The following is a 24,351-nucleotide window of genomic DNA, read 5'->3' as shown; positions in this document are numbered from 1 at the left end:
CTCACTGTGTTCACAGTAAGAAAGCTAAGGTCAGGGGCTGGGGATTTAGCTCAGTGGTAGAGCGCTTACCTAGGAAGCGCAAGGCCCTGGGTTCGGTCCCCAGCTCCAAAAAAAAAAAAAAAAAAAAAGCTAAGGTCACAGGAGGAAACCCCAAGGTCACAGAAAGAATCATCAAAGTCAACACTCAAGGTCATAGGAACTCTCAAGGCAACAGGATCAAACAAGTTAACAGCAGGAAAATGGGAAGCTGAGGGACTCAGAGCTCTGCCACTTGCTCTCAGCCCACACACAGGCGGGGCTTGGAGAAGAGGCAAACAAAAGCAGAAATGCCCCAAATACATAACAAAGCCAGCATGGGACAAAGCGAGCCATGAGCCATTAACTCACCAAAGCAGCGCTGCTCACCTGGATGTGCTCATGGAAGGGGCGGGGAGGATCCAGGGCCCTGTGGGATTGAATAGATGCCATACAACAGGCCCACGGGCAGTTCCCAGGTGTCAGGGCTGCCAGGTCTCACAGATCGTGGAATTTCCCATGAGCACTGGGCTTCTGGCTCTCCTGATTGAAGGAACCTAACACTGGACCAAGTGGCTTCCCATAGATGGGCCTGGAGGGCTAAAGGCCTGGCGTGCATTGCAGCCTTCCAGCCTCTGAGCCATGAAGTTCACCCGGAACGCACCAGTAAGGGTGAGCTGCTACATTCCTCTCTTTCCATGAGAAAGCACAGCCTATGGGCAACAGGGACCTCTGATGTGGCCATTGAGCCACCAGCTGCCCGTGTTGACACATCCAGTGACTAGTACCCAGCTCATGGGTGGCTGACATTCATTGGCATCTAGCTCCAGAGAGGGTGATCTCCAGCTTTCAGGCAGAATTGTCCCCTCTGGTCGGTTCCCATCCCATTCAGAAGCCCAGGACAGACAGCTGTCACTTTGGCAGCCCCCATTCTCTGGTCCCCAAGTTGTCACACCCTCAAACCAACCATGTAAATGGAGCGACTCCAGGAAGCAACCAGACAAACAGGACCACAGGATGCATCTGATGTGCATTAAGTTCGTTGATTTTTTTTTCTCCTTTTAGTTCAAAATAAAAAAAATATATATATAGCAGGCTCTCAGGTATATAAACTGATAATATTAAAAATACAAAGTTCACCTTTACAAAACCAAACCAAAACAAGGAAACCACACACACACACACACAGTTCTGGTTAACAGTGAAACCCAACAGCTTACTATAAAATAATCTTAGTCGAGTTTCCACACTGCCGCAGAAGCCGTTTAGCAATGGAGGGTGGTCCCTAGGGGTGGAGGGAGACCCAAAACTGAGCGATTCTCATAGTTCTCTCAAATGACCTAAGCTAGAAGATGTTAAAGGAAGGCAGAGGCGCATCGGAAATGATGTATAGGTAGGTATTTATTTTAATACACCTCATTAGTTTGGCTAGGAAAAAAAAAATAACCGTCTCACTGTCCCAACTTACAGCAGCCTCGTGCATGTTATCAACGAAAATGTCATCCAAGAGATTTAAAAAAAAAAAAAAAAAAAGGCTAGGCAGAGAATAAAAAGGAGAAGCTCAATTACTTCATGGTGTAAAAAAATAAAAGGAAAGGAAAAAAAAAAAAAGAAAAAGATAAGAAAAAAGAAATTCCACGTAAGGCCATCAGGAAGTTCCCAGGCAGACTCAGTCCAGGCGGTGGCTTCCAGGCCCGCGGGCTTCTCCCATTCGTTCAGTTCCTGTACCTAGTAGAGCTGGCAGGTAGCATTCTGGGCGTCCTTGGCGAAAAGCACCTGTGCCCACGGGCAGAATCCAGGGTGGTGGCCAACATCAGCCACCACTCGAGGGTCAGTCCTGCAGGGCGGCCCTTCTGTTGCCCGCTTCAGTCTTTTTTTGTTTCTTCTGGTGGGGTTTTTTTGTTGTTGGGTGTGGTTTTGTTTTTTTTTTTTCTTTTTTAATTTTTTTGTTTTTTTTTTTTTTCTTTTTTGTGGTTTTGTTTTCGCTCTCTGTGACAAGGAAGCTTTCTCACTGTCTCTCCGAGTGCTACAGTACTTGCTTTGATGTCACACTGAACAAACGGACACTGTCTCTTTGTCCTCGGACACAGTTTTTCACGGAGGAGAACAAAGACTGCACGCACATTGGCAATGAAGCACCATACATAGTATGTTCAGGAATGTCACACGCCACGTACATCCGTGTCCCGGGAGAGGGCAGCCAGCTCATCTCACCTCACATCTGTGGGAAGGCAGGAAGAGTTGAAGCTATGACCACAGATACAGGGCCGCTTGACAACTTATGTCTTAATACATGCAGGTGATATGTAATTTAAAAAAAAAAATCAAATTTTCCACAGTTTAAGTGTAATCAAATCTTCCCAATGTAAGAACTGGTACTAGGCTAGCTGCATTTCATAGAAGAACCCATGGCTCCCATTGCACAGATGGAGAAAATGAGGCATGGAAAGTTCCTTTCGGCCTTCCCGCTATCTTTCTTTCTTCTAGCCTAAGGCCTGTACTTGTGGGAGGTTGGCAGTTCGGGCCATGAAGTGTCAGGGAGAACCAGCCACCCTGTATGTGGGTCTCTGTGACTAATCAGAGCAATGATTTTTTTTGTGGCTATTACGGTGCTGGTGATCAAATACGAGCTATCATCACAAAACTATACCTCCCAGTTCCATACTGAACCAACAGTGCCTTCCTTCACAGCCTGGAGACAGGCTGCCAGCTGGACACGGGCAGTCGCAGAAACACCTGCCTCTCACTTGAAGGGGTTCCCTGTCAGCCGTGGGCCCATCAGAGCACATGGGACAACCCTGCCGACCTGCCCAAGGAGACACATGCCCAAGACAGGCATCCCCAGCCACACTCCTGTGGGAGCCAGGGCTCTCAGACACCCTATCTCTGAGGACTCTCTTGCCCAGAATAACTGTTTGTCTTGGATGCCCCTAAGTCCCATGTGCCAGGAGGAAGGGCTCAGCCAGACAGGCTCCAGCCCTCTGAGGCAGACAAGCTGACACTCAGGACAGGTCTGGGAAATGGCACACCCCCACCTACATTCCCCACACTTCCGGGGAAAAACAGCATCATAGGGTGGGTTTGGAACAAGTATCCCTAAGAGACTCTACAGTCCTTCTCTACCTGACCGGACTCTTGGATCCCAGAGCAGCCACCGTGGGTCCTGAGGGTAATTTTAAGGACAGAATCCACAGGGTCAAGTACAAAGGACTACCCATCCTGGTCTTACACAGAACGTTAACCTCCACCTCCTTCTCCTGATGTTGCTACTGGTTACAAAAGCAGGTTACGCCCTGGCCACTTAGCTCTTCGGATCCACTCAACCTCCTCAAGCCTCAACATCTGTAAAAGCCTCAGTCCTTTCACTGGTCAGTGCAGTGGGTAGCCTCCCCAGGTAACTCCACCAGAAGCAACCACCCTTCCCGCCATGGGGCATTAGGGTGCCTAATCAACGACCAAGAGAAGGGCAAAGCTGTAGCTGCGAGGAGACCCGGCCCAGCAGTCCCGGAAGCACACAGAACCTTGAGCCAATCAGGGCCCATGGGAAGCTGGATTCGCTGGTCTGATTGTGTCCCAGCACTGCGAGGGAGTCCCCCAGCTCACCCAGCGGGCAGGGCCTACCTGGTCGGGCCGCCTTAGGTGGGTTTTAACCTTTTTCTTTTCCGCTTTTTACCTGATTCCCTACGCCTTCCTGTCAAGGAAAGGGCAGGGAAGGTGAGTGGCCTCCGGAGGGCCTGGAGTGGGAAGCCACAGCCATAAATACTGAAGGTGTTTTATCTTTCAGAACGAAAGCCCGATCCACCCTGGCGCCTGGACACTTCTGGGTCTATCTCTGCGTTTGGGCTGCCTGAATGCTGGTGCTGTATAGGGATGCTGGTCGGGATGAAGGTAAAGACCCTGGGCGAGGGCACTTAACCTTCAGGGTCTACTGTCCCATCTGGATGGGGTACCCTGCAGGCACAGTTTCCCTGACAGTTTCCTCTACGGGCCAGTGTAGACAGCTGGGAAATCCAGACCAATCAACTTTTACCATCGCTCTGTGACTGACTTGGCTCGGTCCAATGCGACCGATCCCTCATCCCATATCCCTCAGGACCCACGCGAAGCAAACAGACAGTGCTCGCCACTCACCCGTCTCCTCCTCCCGATGGTCTGGGTTCAGGTTGGAGGTCGCGCATGCGCACTCCAGGTGCTCCTCTAACCTCACCTGGACCTCTTTCAATTTTGGCTTCTTCCTGACATACTCCACTTTGGCCACCTGCCGAGGAAACAAAGCCAGTGTCAACGCTATGTGCCCAAGGGGACCTGCCTGGTGCACACCAAACCAGGACTCAGATAGCTAACCCTTCCCGAGGCATCTTCCCTTGAGCTCAGGTCTGCCTTCGTTCAAAATAAACCCCAATGATGTTAGGCCTAACAGCTGCACCCCACACCCAACAGCCCAAAGGGTCAAGGTCAGCCTGAACCACACAGCCGGGGATGTGACTCAGTTACCAAAGTGCTTCCCCAGTGTCCACAAAGCCCTCGGTTCCATCCCCAGCCCCGTATAAACTGAATGAATGTGGCAGCATAAGCCTGTTTTGTTAATCCCAGGACTCAGGATGTAGAGGCAGGAGGACCAGGAACTTAAGGTCACCTTTGGCAACAGAGTGCTGAGGTGAGCTGGGACTACAGAAGACTCCTAACTGCCCAGAAGATCTGAAGAGCGTCAGCAAAGAAAGGGTGAACTGGACATAGGATGGTAGAACATAGTACTACTCTGCTACATGTGCTGTTGTTAGTAAGAAAGCGGAGCCTCGACTAGAAACAGCAGAAACTCAGCTGGAGACAAAGCTGAGGGAGGGGACCCTCCCAACTCAAGGTCTCTGAGAGATAGCAACACACACCTCCAGGCCGTCCAAAGACTTCACACCAGACTCTAGAACCCAGGCAAGCCCTCCCATAGTCCCCGCCAGGTGCTGGGCACTACAGGCTCACACTCGGCAGCACTCTGTCATGAGTGTGCCAACTCCGCCCCCACACAGACATGCATGTGAATGGTGCACACAGCTCCCAATGGAGGAATACAACTCCACCCCCACACACACACACCATACCCATTCAGCAGTTCCATAACCCACCCCCGCCCCCAGCCTCCATCAACTGCTGCACCAGGAGGCAGCCTGGAGGCATGTGCCCTGCTCCGTTCCAGCATGGCACTGCATTAGAGAATCCTCCAGGTCTCCTCCCTCGGAGTCCAGACACCAGCGCTCATTTAACCAGCCAGCCAGTGAGGAGGCAGGATTGTCACCTCCATGGATAGAAAAGGAAAATCAGGTACAGCATGCCCTCTCCTGAGGTGACCCGGGGAGCGTGGTTGGCGGCTTGTCCCAACCTCGATGCCACCTGGAACATGTGCTAGAGAACGGCCAACCTCCCAGCCCCGCAGAACTGCATACAACCGGTGCCAAATCCGTGTCCGACTCCTAGAGCAGCCCTAAGGGATCGCAACCTTACACCTCGCCATATACCAGGGAAACTGAGGCTACAGCAGTGCTGAACCCACCCCAGGTAGCCTGGGGCACCTAGCGGTGGCAGCCTTGTGCTATGCGATAATGGGGACAGTGCTTGGCCCAGAGTGACTGAGGGATTTTGGGCAGGGGAACATTTCCCACTCTTCTTCCAAGGGTATCAATGCTCAGGAGCCAAGAAGACCCAAGCAATGGTCAGCCATGCACCAGTACCAGGTCAGGCAGCCACTTCAGAGTACTGGGGACCAGACTCGGCCAGACTCTGCTGTGGCTACCAACTTGGCTACATTAATGGTTAACATGGGTGCAAAGGGTGCCAGGTGCCCAGCGGGCGTGTGAAGTAGAATGGGTGCCTCAGGTGTGAACACGGTCTGCCAAGTATGAGCTCAGCAGGTAGGGCGTGGGACCAGGGGGTCAGGGGTCAAGGGCCAGCCCAGGAGGTTTCGGTATGTCAGAAAGCAGGAGGGACAGCAAAGTAGGGACAGTGAAAGCCAAGGAGGGTCTTGCCCTGAGAGCTGTAAGCATGGGGACTAGGTGCCCAGGGGTCTTTCTCAGAATGCTCTGGTGGAGTGCACAGACAGCCTGGGTGGGGACATCTGAGTGCGGCTATGCTGTCCAGATACCTCCAACCTGACCTGTGAAATGGGGACAGTGGTCACACCCACCCAGGTAGCTCATAAAAGAGCAAAGTTACCTCTGCAGAGGCACCCAGAGATAAAGTGGGTATGGTGGGACAGGCCCGGAAGCCCAGCACTCAGCAGGCTAAGGCAGGAGGATTGCTTCAAGTCTAGCCTAGTCTACACACTGAGTTCCAGGCCAGGCTGGCTTTAAGACCACATATCCAAAAACAAATAAAAGACACGACATTAAACAGTCACCTAGAAATGGGACACCGCCACCCAACAGGAGTTCGCTTCAAAAGGAATCAATATTCGCACAAGACTCCTTATTAAAATTAAGCACCCAAGCTCTGTTCAACAAGTCATCATGTCCCCAGAGGCACTGCAATCCTGGTCCCTAGGCTCAGATAGGTGGTCTCACACTCCACCCCAGGGAACAGAAGGGCAATCCCTGTCCCTCCCTTCAAGGACCCTGGGGTGGGTGGGGGAGAAAGTAGTTCTCCTAAAGGGAAAACATCAGCCAGTCCCAAGAGGAGCTGTAGGCAGAGGTGCCACATCCTTGCCACAGTCCCCAACCTCCAAAGATGTTCATAGTCTTTGGTGATCCAGCAAACTTCCAGGATGCCTAGGTAAACCCAGGCCTGAAAGAGACCATGGTCACAGACACCAGCAGGTGGGTGCTCTGCCCCTCTGTGGCCAGGACCAGGTGGGCGTCATGAGGCCCTGAACACAGGTTGTCAGGAGGGAATTTGGTTTGTCTTTTAACTGCAGTCCTCCAGCCCGACACAACCCTTAGATTTTCCCATGAGGGCCGATCCTAGACCCAACCCCCTGACTGCAGGGCAATAAAACTTTCTCCATTGAGCCTAGGGGTCCCCTACATGAACATCAAGTGTTGAGGCGTTCCAGCTGGGGAGCCCCACTCTTCCAGACAGGCCCACGGTTATCAGACAGAAACAAACAGTGGTTTATAGTAGCACCTGCCTTGGGAATGCAAGGATTCCAGCCACTCTGCCACCTCTGTCTGGCCAGGAAATGGCTACATTTTTCTCTCCAAAGGACATGTTATGAATAGTAAATTTTCAGAACCGTCTCCGTGAAAATAGAAAAAACGAGATGGTAACGTCCCGGGAATCCCACTTGTGCCCCACGCATTCCAGAGCTCCCTCACGTCCCACCCAGAGCGTCACCTGGCCAGGCCAGTATCCAGGCATTCCCCTGCAAGGAAGCGGGGCTTGTCCTATTACGCCAAGCCTCAGGACAATGGCATCTATGATAAAAGCCACTGCTGACTGAGCGGAACGCAGGGCACAGTCCCTCCTTCGGGTCAGCCACATGGACCCGATTATAGCCTCTTTTACTAGATGAGCAACCAGGCGCTGGCAAGCGAATGACTTGCCCAGGCCCCTCATTCTTCTCTGCTTTCTAATGACGCAGAATTAAAAGGAGCAAGGCCGCAAGGCCTCACAGCACAGCCCCAGAGACCTTCCCAGGACAGTGCTTTAATTTGACCAAGACGGCATTAGGCTCTGGCTCCCAAAGTGTCCCGTGGAAGGGGGAAGTCGGTGACACATCTTAAAGTCTGAGGGACCCCCTATCCCCTCTGACTGAAGGCTCACAGCTTGCTAAGCATCGAGCCCATCTCGGGTGTTTTCTGCCATGCTGCTCCAGCATCCTTGGACCTCAAGCCCCTCAGCAGAGGAGGGACCATGAGACTTGCTCCTTCAAGACTAAAGCCTGCCAGGTCACCTTCTCTAAAATCTTTGCACAAGCCACCTGATGAAGCCCAGCTGGGACTTTCCTTAAAACACAGCTCCAGACTCAACCCCAGTTGGGGGAACCTTCCTTCTAGAAGCCTGGAGCCTGAGCCAGCAGAGCCCCATTTCCTGCATGTCGGAGACGGAGTAATGGAACCTCCTCATCCAGTTTTGCAGCCAGGTCGAATGATGGCTCAGAGCTGGCCTGACCCCTTGGCATCCCTAACCCCTGACCCTTGAGCAGCCCCATGTAATGTAGACAGGAGAAGCCTCACCTCTGTCCAAGCTAAACGCTCCATGGGCTGGGCTCTGCTCCACTGTGCAGGCCCACAGGACATACTCCTCCAGTCTCCACAACAAGGTATGGAGAACATGGCTAGCACTTGAGGTCAGGCGATACACGCTGAGCACAGCAGGAAAAGAGCAGGTCAAATAGGGTAAGGTCCTAGGCTGCTCAGGGATCATCCCAGCCAGCCACTGAGAGACTGAAGCAGGGGTTCAAGGCCTGCCTAGGCTACACAGGGAGTCCAAAATCAGCCTGAGTGAGTTAATTGAGCCGTGTCTCACAATAAAAACCATGGAGGGCTGGGTGCTTGGCTTAGTAGTAGAGCCCATGCCTAGAATCCACCAATGAGGGGCTGGAGTGTTGCTCAGTGGTAGAGCCTCTGCCTAGAATCCCCCAGTGAGGGGCTGGGGCGTGGTTCCATGGTAGAGCCCCTGCCTAGAATCCCCCAGTGAGGGGCTGGGGGCGTGGCTCAGTGGTAGAGCCCCTGCCTAGAATCCCCCAGTGAGGGGCTGGGGGCGTGGCTCAGTGGTAGAGCCTCTGCCTAGAATCCCCCAGTGAGGGGATGGGGGTGTGGCTCAGTGGTAGAGCCCCTGCCTAGAATCCCCCAGTGAGGGGATGGGGGTGTGGCTCAGTGGTAGAGCCCCTGCCCAGAATCCCCCAGTGAGGGGCTCAGTTGTAAATGTTTGCTTGTAATGAGAAGTTCTGGGTTTAACACACAGCACTACAAAGAAGGAAACACACACACACACACACACACACACACACACACACATACACACACACTGGAACCAAGGCTGAGGGCACTTAGAACATAGATGTGGCCCTCATCATCAACCCCACCCCTGCTGACCCAGAGTCTGGGACTTTTAGGTCCATCTCCCTCCACGCAGGTTAGCACCAGCCTCCACCCCAAATACTACAGGCTTGGCATCCACAATAGGGCTCCTGTTCCACTGCTTCTCTGTCCCTCCTGCCAGAGCCTGCAGTGTCTGGAGCTGGATGTCCCCTCCTAGCTCTGGGTGGGCAGCAGTGGTGGTGCATATGGGTGGGTACTTAACGATGGACTAGGAAAAGCCTAGGCCAACCAGGACTAGATTGGTCCCTTTCAACTGACCAGGACTCTGGATGAGTCCCATCCAGCACAGGGAAGGAGCAGTAAGTAACAGTGTCAGTGGGAATGAACCGTTCCTGTCACAGAGGCTGGAGACTGAAAACCTCCAAGTCAAAACCCCCATACACACCAGGTCACACTACCCACCCCTTGGACCGTGTTTCCAGCATGGAAAAAACGATTCCTAAACACATATTGTAATAGCTCGCTCTTATAACCCCACCAGGCAAGAGGCTGAGGAAGGATTACCTCAAATTTAACATCAGCCTGGGCTACAAAGTTCTAAGCCAGCCTAGACTACAGAAATCCATGGCAGGCAGGCAAGGAACAAAGCCAGACAGATTGAGAAAGAGAAAGGCCTACTCTAGATCAAATCTATCACCCAAACGAACAAGATGGCAGGTTTCCAAACACTCCTCCATTTACCATCCCATGGTAACCCCGGGGCCTAGGAAAAGGCTGGGACTGGTCCAGGTGACACAGGCCACCGGGGTGCTTGAGCCACTCCTGGTAACATGTCCCTGCCGCAAGCCAACACCCTGCTCAACCTCAGAGGGGGGACGGCAAGACTAGAGCGCATCCCAAACGAGTCCACTGAACCCTGGGGAAAGCCCATGGCTTTGGTGTCCACTTGTGAAGATGCCTGCAAAGATATGTGGGGTTTATTCAGTCGGCTCTCCCTGGAGCTCTCCAAAGACCAAGCGCCAAACATCAAAGTCAATTCTAAGTACAGATGCCTAGGCTGTGGGTCACAAAGGAGGTGCGGAGCCTAAGTCCTTACCAATAAAGGTGTTCTCCTGGTACCTGCCTTCTGCTGGGGTCAAAGTTCATGGCAGGGTTGGGGGTTAAGACAGATTTACTAGAATGGAAGAATGAGGTCTGAAATCTTCACACATGACTCTTGGGACCCTGCAACGCCCCCCTCCCCACCCCCGAAGTATCATGGCTACAGAAGCCTGACTGTGTCAGAAGTAGATGTTGTCCTCAGAGGGAGGCATTCTAGCCCCTCAGCTGTCGAGAGCCCAGATACCACTGCTTGCACCCGTTCAGCCACCCAATGGTTACACGTTCAGCAAAAAGGCTTCAACCTGTTGGACGCCCCCTCCCCCCCCCAGGGGGGGGAGTTTGCATCAGAAATCCTGTATACCAGATATTTACATTAAGATTCATAACAGTAACCATTATGAAGTAACAACGAAATCATTTTACGGTTGGGGGGGGGGGTCACCACAACAAGAGGCCGCAGTGTTAGGAAGAGTAAGAACCACTGCTCTGACTGACGATGGGATGTCAAAGGCTCCAGGCTTGGCGACAACACCACAGAAATGCACACGCACAAGACAACCAGCTATCCATCATATTCTTAAGACTCATGCCCAGAGAGGGACTAAACCTGCATCATTCAGCAGGGAAGCCAGCAACCAAACCCCGAAGGGCACAGAGGTCCAGAAGGGAACAGACTCAAGTTCCACTGTCACCTATGCAGACAGTGACCATGCATGCAAATTATGGGCCCCACAAATCTCTCATGGCACTATGTGGCTAGTTCCTCTTAGAGGGAGCTGGGAAGACTCAGAGAGCTGTGAGTACCCCTCCACAGACACATTTAACTAGTAACAACTGCTGTAGAGGAAAGACTCTTTGCCAGCCTTTGCCAGCGCAGGGGAGAAAGTTCTAGACATGCAACTTTCTCCAGTCAGTCGTCAGTGCTAGGGTGGGCACTCCTGTGAAACATCTGCCCTTGAGTCACCCACACTCCTGTAAGCAATCAGAGTGACCTCATTGGCTCAGCCAGCTGGACTGTGGTGGACTGACTACCTTCTTTGGCTGGTCATCAGTGCCCAACCTAGTGCTATCCTATGACACAACATGGGACCAGAAGCACGGCGTGACCCCTGAGTATCCCACAGTCACTCCTGGGGGGGTCACTGAAGCCAGCCCCCTGGCCTGTACGGAGCCTCATGTACGTAAGCCTCATGCCATGCTTTGCCCTGCTTCTGAAACCGTTCCATCAACCCAAGGGCATTTTTGCGAGACTGACCATGACAAGGGGCAGGACTCACCTTGACACTGCGGTGGTGGACCCTTGAGGGCTGGCACTTGACGCTGCTGGTGTTACAGCAGCCAGTGCAGCGCTTCACCTCCACACATGGGGGCCAGATCAAGAAGTTGGCCGATGTGGGGTCCACCTGGCTCCGAGGTATCTCGTAAATGACCGTCCTGGTCTTGCAAACTGCGGGAATGGCTTCCTCTGCAAAGGTAAGAGTACCAAGAAGTAAGAAAAAAACTAGGAATCTACCTGTAGCACACAAAAACATGGCCTCCAATCTCCCAACCCACAGATACCCACTTAGGCTGCACCTAGATAGAACCCACCCCTACAGTAGCACCCAGTATGAAAGGACATGTTAGTTGCCAATAGACCTCTCAATGTACAGGGCTGAAACTCACAAAGCTACAGACAGTTCTAGGCCAACCTAGGCAACCTAAGGAGGTCTTATCTCAAAATAAAATGTGAAGAGGGCTGGGAAAATGGTTCAGGGGTAGAATGCCTAGAACCCCCAAATGAAGGTGGTAGAGCCCCTGCCTAGAATCCCCCAGTGAGGGCTGGGGGCATGGCTCAGTGGTAGAGCCCCTGCCTAGAATCCCCCAGTGAGGACTGGGGGCGTGGCTCAGTGGTAGAGCCCCTGCCTAGAATCCCCCAGGGAGGGGCTGGGGGCGTGGCTCAGTGGTAGAGCCCCTGCTTAGAATCCCCCAGTGAGGGGCTGGGGGCGTGGCTCAGTGGTAGAGCCCCTGCCTAGAATGCCCCCCAGTGAGGGGCAGGGGCTGGGGCTGAGTAGTAGAGCCTGACATGCACAGGCCCTTGTTTCCATCCCTCATACCCTTCCTTGCTTTGCAAGCCAAGAAGTAGGGCAGCAGAGGAGCAGGTCTCCACATAGCCCAAGGCTATGGACCTGGTTATGAAAGCCAGAAAACTACACTTGTTTGTCCCCCTGAGAACAGCCATTCTGGGGCCATCTGCTTGCCGGGTGTGCACAGCAGATAAGAAATCCCCTCAGGACCCTGGGACACACACCCTTCTCCTCCTCAGGCAGTCCTTCCTCACTAACCCCATTTAACTCTAGACCTTGTTGCTCCTTATATAGTTGCTGCCTGGTAATGTCTTTCGGACGAGCCAATGTGCAGAGAGGTAGCTGTGATACCAGGAAGGCTCTGGGGCCTGTCCACTGATTGTCTCTGCTAACCTACCTATCAACACTGAAGGGTATCTTGACTCTAGACTCAGAGCCGGAAGGAGTGATGGGCCAAGGAGACGCAAGCCAGCTAACCAGCGGGCGTTAACCACACCTAAGAGATACGCACACCAGCAGCTGCCAGCGCACTCCAGAGGAGATACACAGGTGTCCACACACTCCCTGGGAGTTAGAGGGGAAAGCATGAATGCTGGGATGGAGACCAGACTCCTCCCTGCCCTCAGGGGCCAGCACTATCCTTCTAGATGTGAGTTCCTCCAATACAGAGGGCCCAAACACTGGGCTGGGCACACTGGCCTGGGCTCCTGGGGGGCTCGGCCATTCTGCGTTTCTTATGACAGCCATTGTAGAGAGTCTTCTAAGTGGGTCTCATGTAAGGACCTTAGCTTGCAGTCAGTTCCCCTCAGCTCAGTAGGGATTCTACAGTCCTAGCAGGATGGCTGAGGCCTGGTTGGGAAGCTACCATCTATTCTCATGTCTGGAATGTTCCCTGACAGTAGCTAGGAATCGATAAAAATCTACCTTTTTACTGGTAACTAAATCTCACAGAGAGAGGGATCTACTTGCCTAGGCTCACACAGCAGCCAGTACCTCAACAGTACACAGACAGCCCCCTTATCTGAGCTAGGATAGGGTGAATCACACCTGAAATTCCACCCTATGAAGAGCAGAGGTCTTGGGAGGATATAATTTTTTTCCCCAGAATGAGAGTCAGGTGGAACCCCAGAGTCAAAGGTGAGAGAGGTAGGGTCTCTGAAAGAGGTGTGGGCCCCAGCACACTCCAGGCTGCACCCGGATTCTGCAGCTGAAGCCCAAGAGCATGCTGGAGCTCACATCAGGAACTGAAAATTAAGCACGGCCACGTTTTCCAACGAAGCCTCCTTATAGACAGGTCCTGACAAGACTGGGCACTTAAGGAATTTATAATGTTCCCCTCCTGGAAACTCTTGGCCCAGGCACAAGACTCCCAGGCAGGAGACACTCTATAGAAGAGAAAGAGGCCTGCCTCCATGCGGAGGGCAGGGGGCCAGTGAAGCCTTTGTTTAGTGGAGGGATATGTGGCTGTACCCAAGGCCTTGAGTTAGCAGGAAGCCCTCACAGCTCCAGTGGGAACCAGCCCCTTTCCGCTGCCACATGGCCGTCCATGCTCACCAATACTTCTCTTCCTGCGGATGGGCACAGGCCGCTTCTCCGGCACATGCTTAACAGTGTGGGACCCATGGGCTCTCAGGTTTGTCTCCAAGGCATCCTCAGCCCCTAAGAGTAGAAAGAAAAATATGGTAAAGTGCCCACACGTATGTACCATACTCCTGGGACCTAATTAACTGAGGCTTATACAGTAGGTTTCAGAGTGGGACAAGGGGTAGTGTTCAAATCCCCAGTCCCAGACCCTCTGCTTGCATACAGGGTTTACAGATGTGCCTTCAACCAACTCCCTAGACTCTTGTCAGTATGCATGTCCCCAAAGCGTCACTCTCCTGTGAGATTCTGAGGTTCTCTCAGGAAGGCATTCAGGTACTCTCGCTTACGACTCTGAAGGAAACCCTTGGAGGACTGTACTGGGTCAGGAAAGTCCCAAGGCCACCCAGCTGGGCCCAGTTCTGGAGCAGCACCACTATCGACGAAGCAAAGAGGGGAAGAGCGGCTGCCTCTCCTGCTGTTGTGTGTGTACAGCGCGCCTCCCTCTTGTAAAGCAGGCTTTGATGAAATGCCCTAACCTCTGAGGGGCATCGGAAGCAACGCCAGACCGGGCTGCAAGCCAACCTCCACAAGTTCCTGAAATAAGCCTGCTCTGAGGGCCAGAGGCCATGAGAAACAGCAAAGGGGTGCGGCTGAGAGAGAAGTGAGGCTAGAGTCCCCAGGGCTAGGTGAATAAGGGAGCAAGGCATACAGAAGGAGACAGGAGGCAGGCGGCAGCACCTGAAGGAGTGTTCGCACCTTGAGGGCCACCAGGTGCTCAGCAGAGGTAGAGTTACAGACTGAGGACAGATTTAAGGTCAGCTGGGAGAGCCCAGCCTCTGAGATACGCTGGCCCATCACAGTGGAAGAGGCTGCTACAGTGCCCCAAGTTCTGCAGTTCCTGGGGACAAGAGGACAAAAGAGCCCCACCACATGCTGGGCAGACATTATCAGCCTCAAATATAATTAATCTATACCTGGCTTTCCCAGGCTATATCATGCAGAACTTCAAGCAAAGCTCCCCTCCTTCCGTCTCCACTTTTCTCCGGGACCCTCTCCCCTGAACAATCTCCCTTGGGTCCCAACATTTATTGACATTTTGCCCAATCGGAGAGCCCTCCTAGCGAGAGATACACACAGCCTACTAGGTACCACACCATCCACAACCAGCCTCCTCCACCCTGAGACGTCTCCTACCCACACACTTAAGATAAAAAGCAAAGACTCGTCTAAGGTGTGAATGTCAACGATGAATCTGAGCCCAAAAAACTATCTAAAATGACTCAGTGTTCCAATGGCACCGATTTTATTTTAAGACCCAAAATAAGATCAGAACTGCTCATGCAGTAAAAATTTCCCATCAACCAACTGTTACAAAGAAGCATCTCTTCACAAAAAAAGTGACATGGTGAGTCATGACCTAATGATGACCATCCCGCTATGACCAATCCAACAAGAAATGAATGGGCCATCCACTCACAGGGCCCGCGAGAGGGCCGACTGTGGTCCGCTGATGCCTCGCTTGCCTCAACATGCACATAGTAGGTGTCACTGACTTTGCAGAGGCCAGGGCACTAGAGTCCAGAAAAACTGAACAAGACAGGACAAATCAGACAGGCAAGGTATGGTGAATCCCCCCTCACTCAGGAGGTGGAGGAAGGATGAAGAGTTCAGAGTTCAAGGTCATCCTCAGATACTAAGTAAATTCAAAGTCAGCCTGGGACATACAAGATCCAGTCTCAAAAAAACTAAAAACAAAACCAAAATAAAAATGAAGACCAAAAGAAAGCTGGGACCCTTCAAGGTCCGGCGCTCAATAGGTCCAATTCCCCAACCCAATGACTCCTGACTGAACTTAATGCAGACAAACTCAGCCATAGAAACGGGCCACAGCTCCTACTCAGACAAGCCCACCTTCTGCCCCCCCCCCCCCCCAGATCAAGCTAGGTCATGAGTCAGGTGCGGTGGCATAAGAGAAAGATCGGAAGTTCAAGGCCACCCTTCTCAAGAAACAAAAACAGGCTGCTGATGTCATTCATCTGAAAGAGGATCCAGAACACCCAAGACCCTGGGTTCCATCCCCATTACTGCATTAAAGAAGTATGGTGATGAGTGTTGGTAAACCTCTTCCTATGCCAGCGGAGACAAGAAGATATCCCTCAAGCCTTACATAAGGGAGTGGAAGGCTATAGCACCTGGGCTCTGTGAGACCACAGCTTTAAAATAAGTAAATAAACAAACGGCCATAAGCCAACTACTGATCTACCACTGTGGCATCTTCGATGTGCGACAGATGCATTCGTCGGGAGTTTAAGGATGTTATCTTGTGTGACACAAGTGAGTCCAGCATGAACCAGTGACTAGGTCCCTCTCAGGTCAAAATCACCTCCTTTATCCTATGCAGATGTGTGAGTGACAATGTCTGATTACTAGAGGGAAGGACAGACATAGTCCACTAGCCCCGTCCTGGCTACAATATTGTGAGTCGCCTGGGATGGGATGTTTTATGTATCAGTGACTCAATGACCCATGGGCAACTGGCCAGCAGTTCTAGAGAACAAAGCTCCTGTTACAACACACACACAAACACACAAACACACACACACACACACACACACACACACACTCCCTCACAGTCGACCTGAACTTCTGAGCTGCAGTTCACAGCAAGGCCGCATGTCGGTCTTGGGTCTCTGAAGCCAAAAGCCACACTGGAAAGACCACTTAGAGCTCCTTGACTCTGCCATGGAATGCTCTGGGCTCAGGGACATTCTTGGCAATGTACTGGAATCCTGCAACCCTTGGAGCTGGGCCACACAGCCAAGGAGCTGCAAGGTTGGGAGGAGATGCCTTCAGGGTTTCCCCATCTGGAAAACAGGGATGCTGCCAGCTCACTAGACAAGCCATGTGCCAATCACAAAGCCCCACCCACTTGGATGAGGAGTTGGCTGGGGAGCCTGGGACACCCCTAAGCCTTTCTCTGCTGCCTGCAACCTAGATATAGGGACAGAAGGAATTCACCTGGAGAGGCCATCCTTGGGGATGTCCCAGTGAGAACCGCTTCCAGCTGACTCTAATACTGACTACCACAGCTGTCCGCAGGCTCCTCTAGCAGCCAGAGCCATAGGGCTCCTCACTTCAAGAGACAGAATGTGAACCAACCAGCCAAGATGAGTTTCCAGGTAATTTCCATACCAGAGCAGGGGGATAGCCAAGTAAGGAAGACCCCACTTTGGGTTGATGTCACAAGGGGTCCTCCAGCCCTGTCTTCAAGATGAAGAAGCTATATCCACACTTGGCTTTCAGAGGTTTCCAAGGGAGACCCCTCCAAATGTCTGACAGGTAGAATGAGTGTGGGGATGTCCTAAACACACACACACACACACACACACACATCATTCAGACAGAAGCGGTTTGAAACCTCCAGGGCCCCCCTCCTGGACAGTTTTTTTTCTCTCTGGACCCTCCCAAGGAGGCCCCAAGCCCAGAGCCTCCAGCCCCCCCATTGGGCACACCAGCTTAACCTGAACAGAAGCTTGGTGCTAAAAGCATTAATGGTGGGGGGTGGGGGAGGTGTGGCTGCAGAGAACAGCATAAGAATGGTCCTGCAGCAAGTGAATGGCCCATTTCCCCCAACATCCAGACAGCAGGAGGCCCAGCCCTGGCTTAAACAGGAAAGCAGTCCGCCTTCTCCAAAGCCTTTGGGGGCCAGCAAAAACTCTGGGAGTATTCCCCCAGTGACCCCAGCCAAGTCCTCCACCCAGGCCTACTCAAAAAGGGATCAGATGAACCCTCCCTGACCCAACTCTGGATCTCCAAGAGAAAGCCTAGGCCTGCCACTCCAGATCAGGATCTCCTGGGCCAAGAAACTACTGACATGGGGCTGCCTTGTTAAAAAATGGTTTTGGCATGCAAAGAAAACAGTTCAGGCCTCTCCACCACCATAATTAGGTACAAATTTCAAAATGGCTAGACCATGTGATTTTACTTAATTCTCTCACCGCTCGCCCTTTCTGAAAAGTTTGCTAGGAGGGGGAAATCGTCACTTAGAATTCACTTTGGCGCCCTTTAGTTCCTCCTGACAAACTCACTGGGGCCTTTTTTAAAAAGCTGGTGGTAAATTTTATCCCAGTGTGTCAGAGAGAGAGAAAGAGAGAGAGAGAGAGAGAGAGAGAGAGAGAGAGAGAGAGAGAGAGAGAGAGAGAGAGAAACGGAGGGAGGAAGAGAAGAGAAGAGAAGAGAAGAGAAGAGAAGAGAAGAGAAGAGAAGAGAAGAGAAGAGAAGAGAAGAGAAGATACCCAGGCTAAGTGTTCATTTTGAAAAGGTCACAAAAGACAAGAGACCAAGTCCTCCAGCACAGAGGACTGCCTCTCCCATCCCAGTCCATGCCCACTTATTTTAGCCCTTGTCGATCCGAGTCTAATCCAACCCTACATTTACAAATTGTTTTCTACGTGGCTTGGCTCTGGCCTGAGGCGGGAAGCCCCCAAAATAGCCCCAAGCGCCAGTGTCCCAGGCGCGCCTTTTTACAGGATGGTGTTGAGAAAAAACATCGACCTCCCGCGGCCACCACAGGGACCCAGCCCCGGGCGATCGAGGCACCAGGGAGTGGAGTTTACAAAAGGCCGGGACTGACCAGATCCTCAAGCGCTCTGGGGGTCCTCGCCAGGAGAAGACCAACCATAACCCCACGCTCTGTCCCGGCCGCCTCCCGCGCTCCCGGGCCAGAGGCACAGCCGTTGGTCCGCACACCTGGCAGGGTCTTTCGGCACAGTCTAAAACTGAACTTTCAGTGACACACCCGCTGCGTTTCCCTTAAACGCAAAAACAACCCCCGGGCGAGCGAAGCAACCCTCCGCTGCCGCTGGGAGAGAGAAAGTGGCAACTGTAAGAGAAACGCCTGACTCATACGCCTGGGCGTTTATGGCCGGCGAGTGGAGTCTGACCTTTCGGTGCGCTCCTGCGCAGCGCCCGGCCCGGCCGAGCGCAGGGTACGGTTCCTCGCGCAGCCTGCCCGCCCCGCCGCCCGCGCCCTCCTCGCAGCCAGGGCAGGGCAGGCAGGGGCGCGATTTACCTACGGAGTCTATCTCCAAGAGTCGCTGGAGGTCCCGGATGCTGTGGATCTGACTTCGAGCCAGTCGCTCGATCAACTCCCGGGGTATCTCGGCTTCCTGCAAGCAGACCACACGGTCAGGACGCGCCCAGGGGTTCCAGCCCGGCCCCAGGGGCCACGCAGCCCGGCCCGACCCTCGCCAGGCTCTAGAGCCAGAGGATCGGGTGGGGCTAGGTGGGACCCCCCCAGGTCCTCCACACTATTCCTATCTCTCTGACCTTGGTAAAAACACCCCGACACCGCCTTAACATGTTCAGGCAAAAAGCAGCCGTGCTCTGGCCCTCCCCAGGGTATCTGGGGGCAGCCAGGGGTCGGAGGAGTTTCTGGTTTAATAGCTAAATCCACATGTAGAAACAGAGGGTCGAAATGCGTCACGCATCCACGACTGGAGTCACAGCAGCCTCAACACTTTAACCTAGCCTGAGGGTTCAATTTCACTCTGGGAATCCTGAACCGAGCCCGCAGAGGTGAGGGTCTTCGCTCCCCCCACCCCACCCCACAAGCACGCTCTCCCGGTCGCCCCACCCGTCTCCGGCCCAGTCACGGCCCTAGAGCCGACTAGGACGCCCAAATCCATCGGGGCTTGAGAGGCTGTAGGGAACGCAAAGGGTTAAATATCCACCTCGCGCCTCTCCGGTCCCTGCCCAGACCACCCCCACCGTTCAACCTCCCCCACTCTCCCTCCCGGTTTTTTAAAGGGAGTCAGGGTCGCTGGAGGACTCAACCACGAAGTTCCCACGACAGGGGCTGTGGAAAGTCATTCATCACGGCAAAGCTCCCGGGGAATGGGGGTAGGGGGGTGGGGTGGCGGTGGGAGGGCGCGGGTGCCTGGCCCGGCCCCAGCTGCCTCCTTCAGCCACCTGTAAGCAGGCCCTGGGCGGGCGGAGACTGCTCCAGTCCTGCGTCCGACTGGGTTTGGGGACCGGGAACTGGGGGCTGCGGCTGGGCGCTGCCCACCCTGCCCAGTCCCCGGCTTCAGCCGCACCCTCGTCTACCTTACTGCCCGCCCTAGTCCCCTCCCAGGGCACGGTCAGTTTACACACACCCCCTTTTCCCGCTGTCCGCACCCCGTTACTGCATTGTCCGCTGCGTTCGGGCTGCCCCTTCAGGAAAGGCACCCACAGCCCCCCGAAGTTTCTGCCCACGGGTTCACCTCGCGGCTCCCCGTCCCCCTCCAAGGCGGAGCGACGCAACGCGCTGGAAACTCACCAGACACACTTGGGCATGGCAGAAAATAGAACCCAGTTGGGATTTTTTTTTTTTAAATTACACCACCCTGACAAAATCGAAATGCTCTTTGCAGAGCTTGAAACAGGTAGCTGAGGGGGGCGTGCGCCGAGGGAGCCCAGAGGGGACAGAGGCGCGGGGGTGGCACCCACCTCGGCCAGGGCATGGGCGAGGTATCCGCAGCCGAGGAGCAGCAGGCAAGCCCAGGTCCTCATCGCGTCCCGAGGCGCTGGAAGCTCGGCAGGGAGGCGAGGCCGCGGGGCGGGCGCTCCAGCCGGGCTCCTGTGGCGGCGAAATTCAGTACCATCCCTCAGGGAGCGCGGCCCGGAGGAGGGTGGCGCGGAGAGCAGGGAGCCTGCGGAGCGCGCTCGGCGCGAGCTGCGAGTGCAGAGGCAGCGAGGAGGAGGAGGAGGAGGAGGAACAGAGTCGCGCCGGGAGCCTCCTGGGCCGCCGGGTAGGGGGTGGGGACGGAAGGGGCGGAGGGCGGGGGCTGGGCTTCTTCCTTGGTGCGTTCCCGTGCTGGCCGCCGCCGCGCTCGCTCCCCGTCGCTGGCTTTAGGAGCGACCCGGCCGGTAAATCCGCATATTTGCTGCCGTCAGCCCCGGGAGGGGACCACGGAGCGTGACTGCAGCTCCCGCCGCACCACCGATCACCTGTCTGGACCCTCGGCCGGGTACCAGCTACGGCCTCGCTTCTCTCTGTGGGCTCCTGGCAGCCCCGAGAGCCTGTTCCCGGGCCTTCCTCTCGCCGCTGCCGCCCCGGGCCGGGCACGGCGCGGCCCAGCACGGCGCGGCCCGGCGGCCTGCGTGCGCCCCTCCGCGGCGCGCCCTCGGCTACGGCGCGGCGCTCCGCCCTCCGCCCGCCCGGGCCGGGCAGCTCCCGCGGCCGCGCCGACTGGCAGCTGCCAACCCGCCCGGGGCCTCGCTACGCCGCCCGTGCGGGTCCGAGGGCCGAGCTGGCGCCGCTGCCGCCGCCGCAGCAGCCGCGGGAAGACCAGAGGAGGAGGTGGAGAAGAAGGCGCAGGCAGGCCGGGCTTCGGGAGTTGAGCGGGCTCCGCAGGACGCGCGTGTGGAGCCGGCCGGCGACAGGGAGGGGGTTATAGCGCCGCCACCGCGCCCCTCCCCCGCCCCCGCCCCCCGCCTCCCCCGGATTCCGGGCCCGGGACCCGCACCTCGGAAGCGCTCAGGGGTCTCGCGGGCCAGATCGGGCCCGGCCGCCACTGCAGTGGCCACACACGCGCTCACGCAGGCAGCTAAATCCATCCAACCTCGGCGCCCGCGGCTCGGAGCCCACAGGCGCCGGGGCTCCCGGAGCGCCCCTCCCTCGAGCTTGCCCACCCTTCAGTGCCAGCTGCAATCCTGCGGCACCGGGCGGGGAGGGGAGGAGGCCGCTGCAGAAGCACGGCTGTCTCCGGCTCGCCTCTCTCTCGGGCCCCAGCGGCAGTAAAGGGCAGCGCCCAGAGCTACTGCGCCAAAAAGGGCATGAGAGTCAGCTTGGCCCCCGCCCGGCTCTCGGGCCGCTTCCCACTGTAAGGATCCAGTGCTCCAGCCTTCCCCTCTCCATAAAAGGAGGGGGAGTGAGTCTTTGCGAAGAGGCGGGGCTGGTTTAGGGGCGCGTCTAGGGCACTCACCTGACGGCTGCCACGCGCCCGCGCCCCAGAGCCAAAGCCTGGGACACCTGATTGAGGAACTTGCACTCTTGTGTGGAGGTGGAAGCGAGGCTAGAGTCAGGGAGGAGGCTGCCACCTGCCTCATCGCCACCTTGACACCCTGCACCCTCCAGATCCTTAGCCCCTGGCAGAAGGCCCAGCCGCACCCTGAACGGGTTGCTGAGGGGATAGAAGAAAAGATAGAAAAGAAGCCGCGGGTGAGGAACTCCTGGGTTCTGCCTTGGAATCTAAGGGAGCGCAGAGCGCCACCTCCGGCCAAGGCACAGTACAGACCGGGTGGCGGGGAAGGCACATGCGGACAGAAGTCTGATCAGGGCTGGACGGTTCTCCCACTGAGAGAGATGGATTCCTGGTGGGATGTGACCCGACGGCAAGGCCAGACCTGTCAGCTTCTGGACATGCATTGGAGTTAGAGGATTGTGGACCTTTCAAATCCCAAAGCTAGACAGAGCTTAGGGCTCTGGATTCTATGACGCGCTCCATGGGTAGGGGTGCAACAGAATCCCGCCCGTCCAGTTCACTCCCTTTCATGTGAATTAACCCGTGCACCCAGCCCGGGTCGAATCCCCCACCAATCTCTTTTGTCCCCAGACAAAGGCAGAGCCGGGCAGGAGCCTTTCATCCCCAGCTCCCCCGGGTTCCTGCATTTCAAAGGTCGAGCTAGAAAGGCCCCACGAGGGCGGCTCACCTAGCCCCAAATACCTGGTGTGTGTGTGTGTGTCTGTGTGTGTGTCTGTGTGTGTGTGTGTGTGTGTGTGTGTGTGGTGGGGGTAGGTTGCTGAGAACCTTTGGAGCCCAAATCTAAAGCAGTTCCACAGACTTCCTTAGGCCTGCGGGCCCCGTCGCCACGCCCCTGCCCTAGCACCTCGGGATGCTCTGGAGATACAGAGGCACCCTCTCTTGGCCTAAAGAGGGAGTCTGGAAAACGTCGAGAAGTTCCTCACCTCGAGGTCTTAGAAAGCCCAGGCCTTGTCCGTTCTGGTGAAACTTTGTGCTGCTCTGCAGAGGGAGATTCACCGGATGGCTTCTGGCGGCGACTACCAGGACCACGCTGGACCTGAGTCGAGTTCCTCACCGTTTTATCCCGATTGTTCTACGCGTCCTGTCCTGCCAAGCCCTTCTCAGAAGCAGAGAGGACCAGAGGACACCTCTTTGCGGTTCGACGACCCGATGTGAAAATCCAGGAAGAAGATCGGGTTGCATTGCTGAGGGGATGCCGCGCCCGTCCGGCCACCACCTCCGCATGGAGGCTGCGGGTTCCTGGGGACCCCGCCTAGTTCGGTGCTTTTCTCTCCCCTTACTCTCTTGGCGCAGCAGGGGCGCCCAGCTGGAAATCAAAGAGGGGCGGGAGGAATTCTGAAGATGCGAAGGGACATCAGGGACCAGAATGAAGCTAGGCCTGGATGCATCCGCCCGGGACACGGGAGCCACAGGGAGCTGGGCGCAGGCACCGTTCTAATCGCCGACCGCTATTAAAAATAAAACCGCGACCCGTCGTCATAGCGACCACAACAACAGCGGCCGCGCGAGGGTGGTAAGAGCTTGTGCAGCCGAGCGCCAGCTGCCTAAGGGGACTGGGGCATGGGCCCTTAAGCTTACCGGTACTCTGATGTGAGACAATGACCCCTAACCCCTCCACCCCCCCCCCCCCACACACACACACACCATGCTGTTCCTCCAGGTTCTTAGAAGATTCCTGGTCTCTGAAAACTGGGACTGGCTAAGTCATGTGGTCAAAAGCCTAAAGGACCCGCCGGCTCAGGCTACACACACACACACACACCCATGCCTCGGCTTCCCTTGGGACCCGCGACTGTCCTCATTTTAGCCTCTAGAGAAGGGGTTGTGTGAGGGTGTCAGGCCTCCAAAGAACACCAAGAGACCAAGCCGAGCTGGCGGGGGTTGCATGCGCTTGAGGCCACCGCACCTGTCCCGCCCGCGCCTCGGTGATCCCTTCTGGTAGGAGAAATCACGTGCTTTCTCCTGGCTGGGATTCGAGTTTCACTTCCAGCCGCTATTAGGCGGTTCACTCGGTTCACTGCAAACATTTGATAATGAGGCTAAATATACTTTAGAGTCGGAGGAGGTGTGGGTGGCTGCTGCCCTAGCCTGTAGATGCGTCGCTCCAGGCTCTGTGGGGCATCCCCGCCCCAGTAGCTGAAAACCCCCAAGCCGGGTGCGAGAGAAAGACCCTCACCCACCCCCTAAAATCCAGTCCCAACTAGAAAGAGCATCTTAAGGACTGTGGGCGCTTGAGGACAGCTGGAGGGTCCCTGGAGGAAGTAGGCGGCCAGCAGCTGGGAGCTTGGAAAGGTGGGGAAGGGAACTAGAAAGTGCACCTGGCGGTGACAGGGATGTCCGGTCGCCCCCAGAGCAGATGCTTCCGACCTGTCTCCAGTGCCCCCGGCACAACGCGACGTGTCCTCCCGCCCATAATTAAAATGTCAAGTGTTTCAAATAGCTCAAGAGAGGGGCTGCTCGGCCGGGGGGGGGGCAGCTAACATCTAACCTTTGATGGTGTCCTTTCAACCCAAGACCCCCAAGAACACGGGGAGGCGTAGTCACAGATCTGAATCGAGGGAGACCATCCAATTTGCCCAGCATTTTAAT

At 55.2% G+C, this 24,351-nt stretch overlaps 1 protein-coding gene and 1 long non-coding RNA gene across 4 annotated transcripts; one reads left to right on the top strand and one right to left on the bottom strand.

The window, feature by feature from the left end:
* Positions 1 to 1,930: 1,930 nt before the first annotated feature.
* On the bottom strand, positions 1,931 to 22,902 carry Pdgfa (platelet derived growth factor subunit A). 3 transcript variants are annotated; one of them, XM_039089107.2, is made up of 9 exons: positions 22,686 to 22,833; positions 21,703 to 21,900; positions 20,225 to 20,354; positions 18,807 to 18,903; positions 13,706 to 13,810; positions 11,363 to 11,550; positions 4,147 to 4,273; positions 3,637 to 3,706; positions 1,931 to 2,236 (listed from the first exon to the last, which is right to left on the bottom strand). In XM_039089107.2, the coding sequence occupies exons 3-8, from the start codon at positions 20,285 to 20,287 to the stop codon at positions 3,651 to 3,653; spliced, it is 636 nt and encodes a 211-aa protein (XP_038945035.1). In that variant the 5' UTR covers positions 20,288 to 20,354; positions 21,703 to 21,900; positions 22,686 to 22,833; the 3' UTR covers positions 1,931 to 2,236; positions 3,637 to 3,650. The 3 variants fall into 3 exon arrangements, with proteins under 3 accessions (XP_038945035.1, XP_038945034.1, NP_036933.2); NM_012801.2 differs by lacking the exon at positions 3,637 to 3,706 and having other exon boundaries at positions 1,980 to 2,236; positions 22,686 to 22,902; XM_039089106.2 differs by lacking the exons at positions 3,637 to 3,706; positions 21,703 to 21,900; positions 22,686 to 22,833 and having other exon boundaries at positions 20,225 to 21,532.
* On the top strand, positions 2,234 to 4,777 carry LOC134481161 (uncharacterized). The gene is made up of 2 exons (XR_010056481.1): positions 2,234 to 3,903; positions 4,609 to 4,777. It is a non-coding gene; the product is annotated as an uncharacterized LOC134481161 (long non-coding RNA).
* Positions 22,903 to 24,351: the final 1,449 nt, after the last annotated feature.

The sequence above is a fragment of the Rattus norvegicus genome, chromosome 12 (assembly GCF_036323735.1).
Source record: "Rattus norvegicus strain BN/NHsdMcwi chromosome 12, GRCr8, whole genome shotgun sequence".
NCBI classification, from domain to species: domain Eukaryota; kingdom Metazoa; phylum Chordata; class Mammalia; order Rodentia; family Muridae; genus Rattus; species Rattus norvegicus.
Note: the sequence above shows the minus strand (reverse complement) of the source record. Positions and strands in the feature narration are given on the sequence as shown.

What these genes read in the sequence shown, in the direction of transcription:
- Pdgfa (XM_039089107.2), bottom strand. Translation starts at nt 20,287, where the DNA reads ATGAGGACCTGGGCTTGCCTGCTGCTCCTCGGCTGCGGATACCTCGCC. An exon ending in CTTGGAGATAGACTCCGTAG is followed by an intron (nt 13,811 to 18,806) that starts GTAAATCGCGCC and finishes TTCTACTCTTAG; the next exon opens with GGGCTGAGGATGCCTTGGAG. An exon ending in CCGCAGGAAGAGAAGTATTG is followed by an intron (nt 11,551 to 13,705) that starts GTGAGCATGGAC and finishes TTACCTTTGCAG; the next exon opens with AGGAAGCCATTCCCGCAGTT.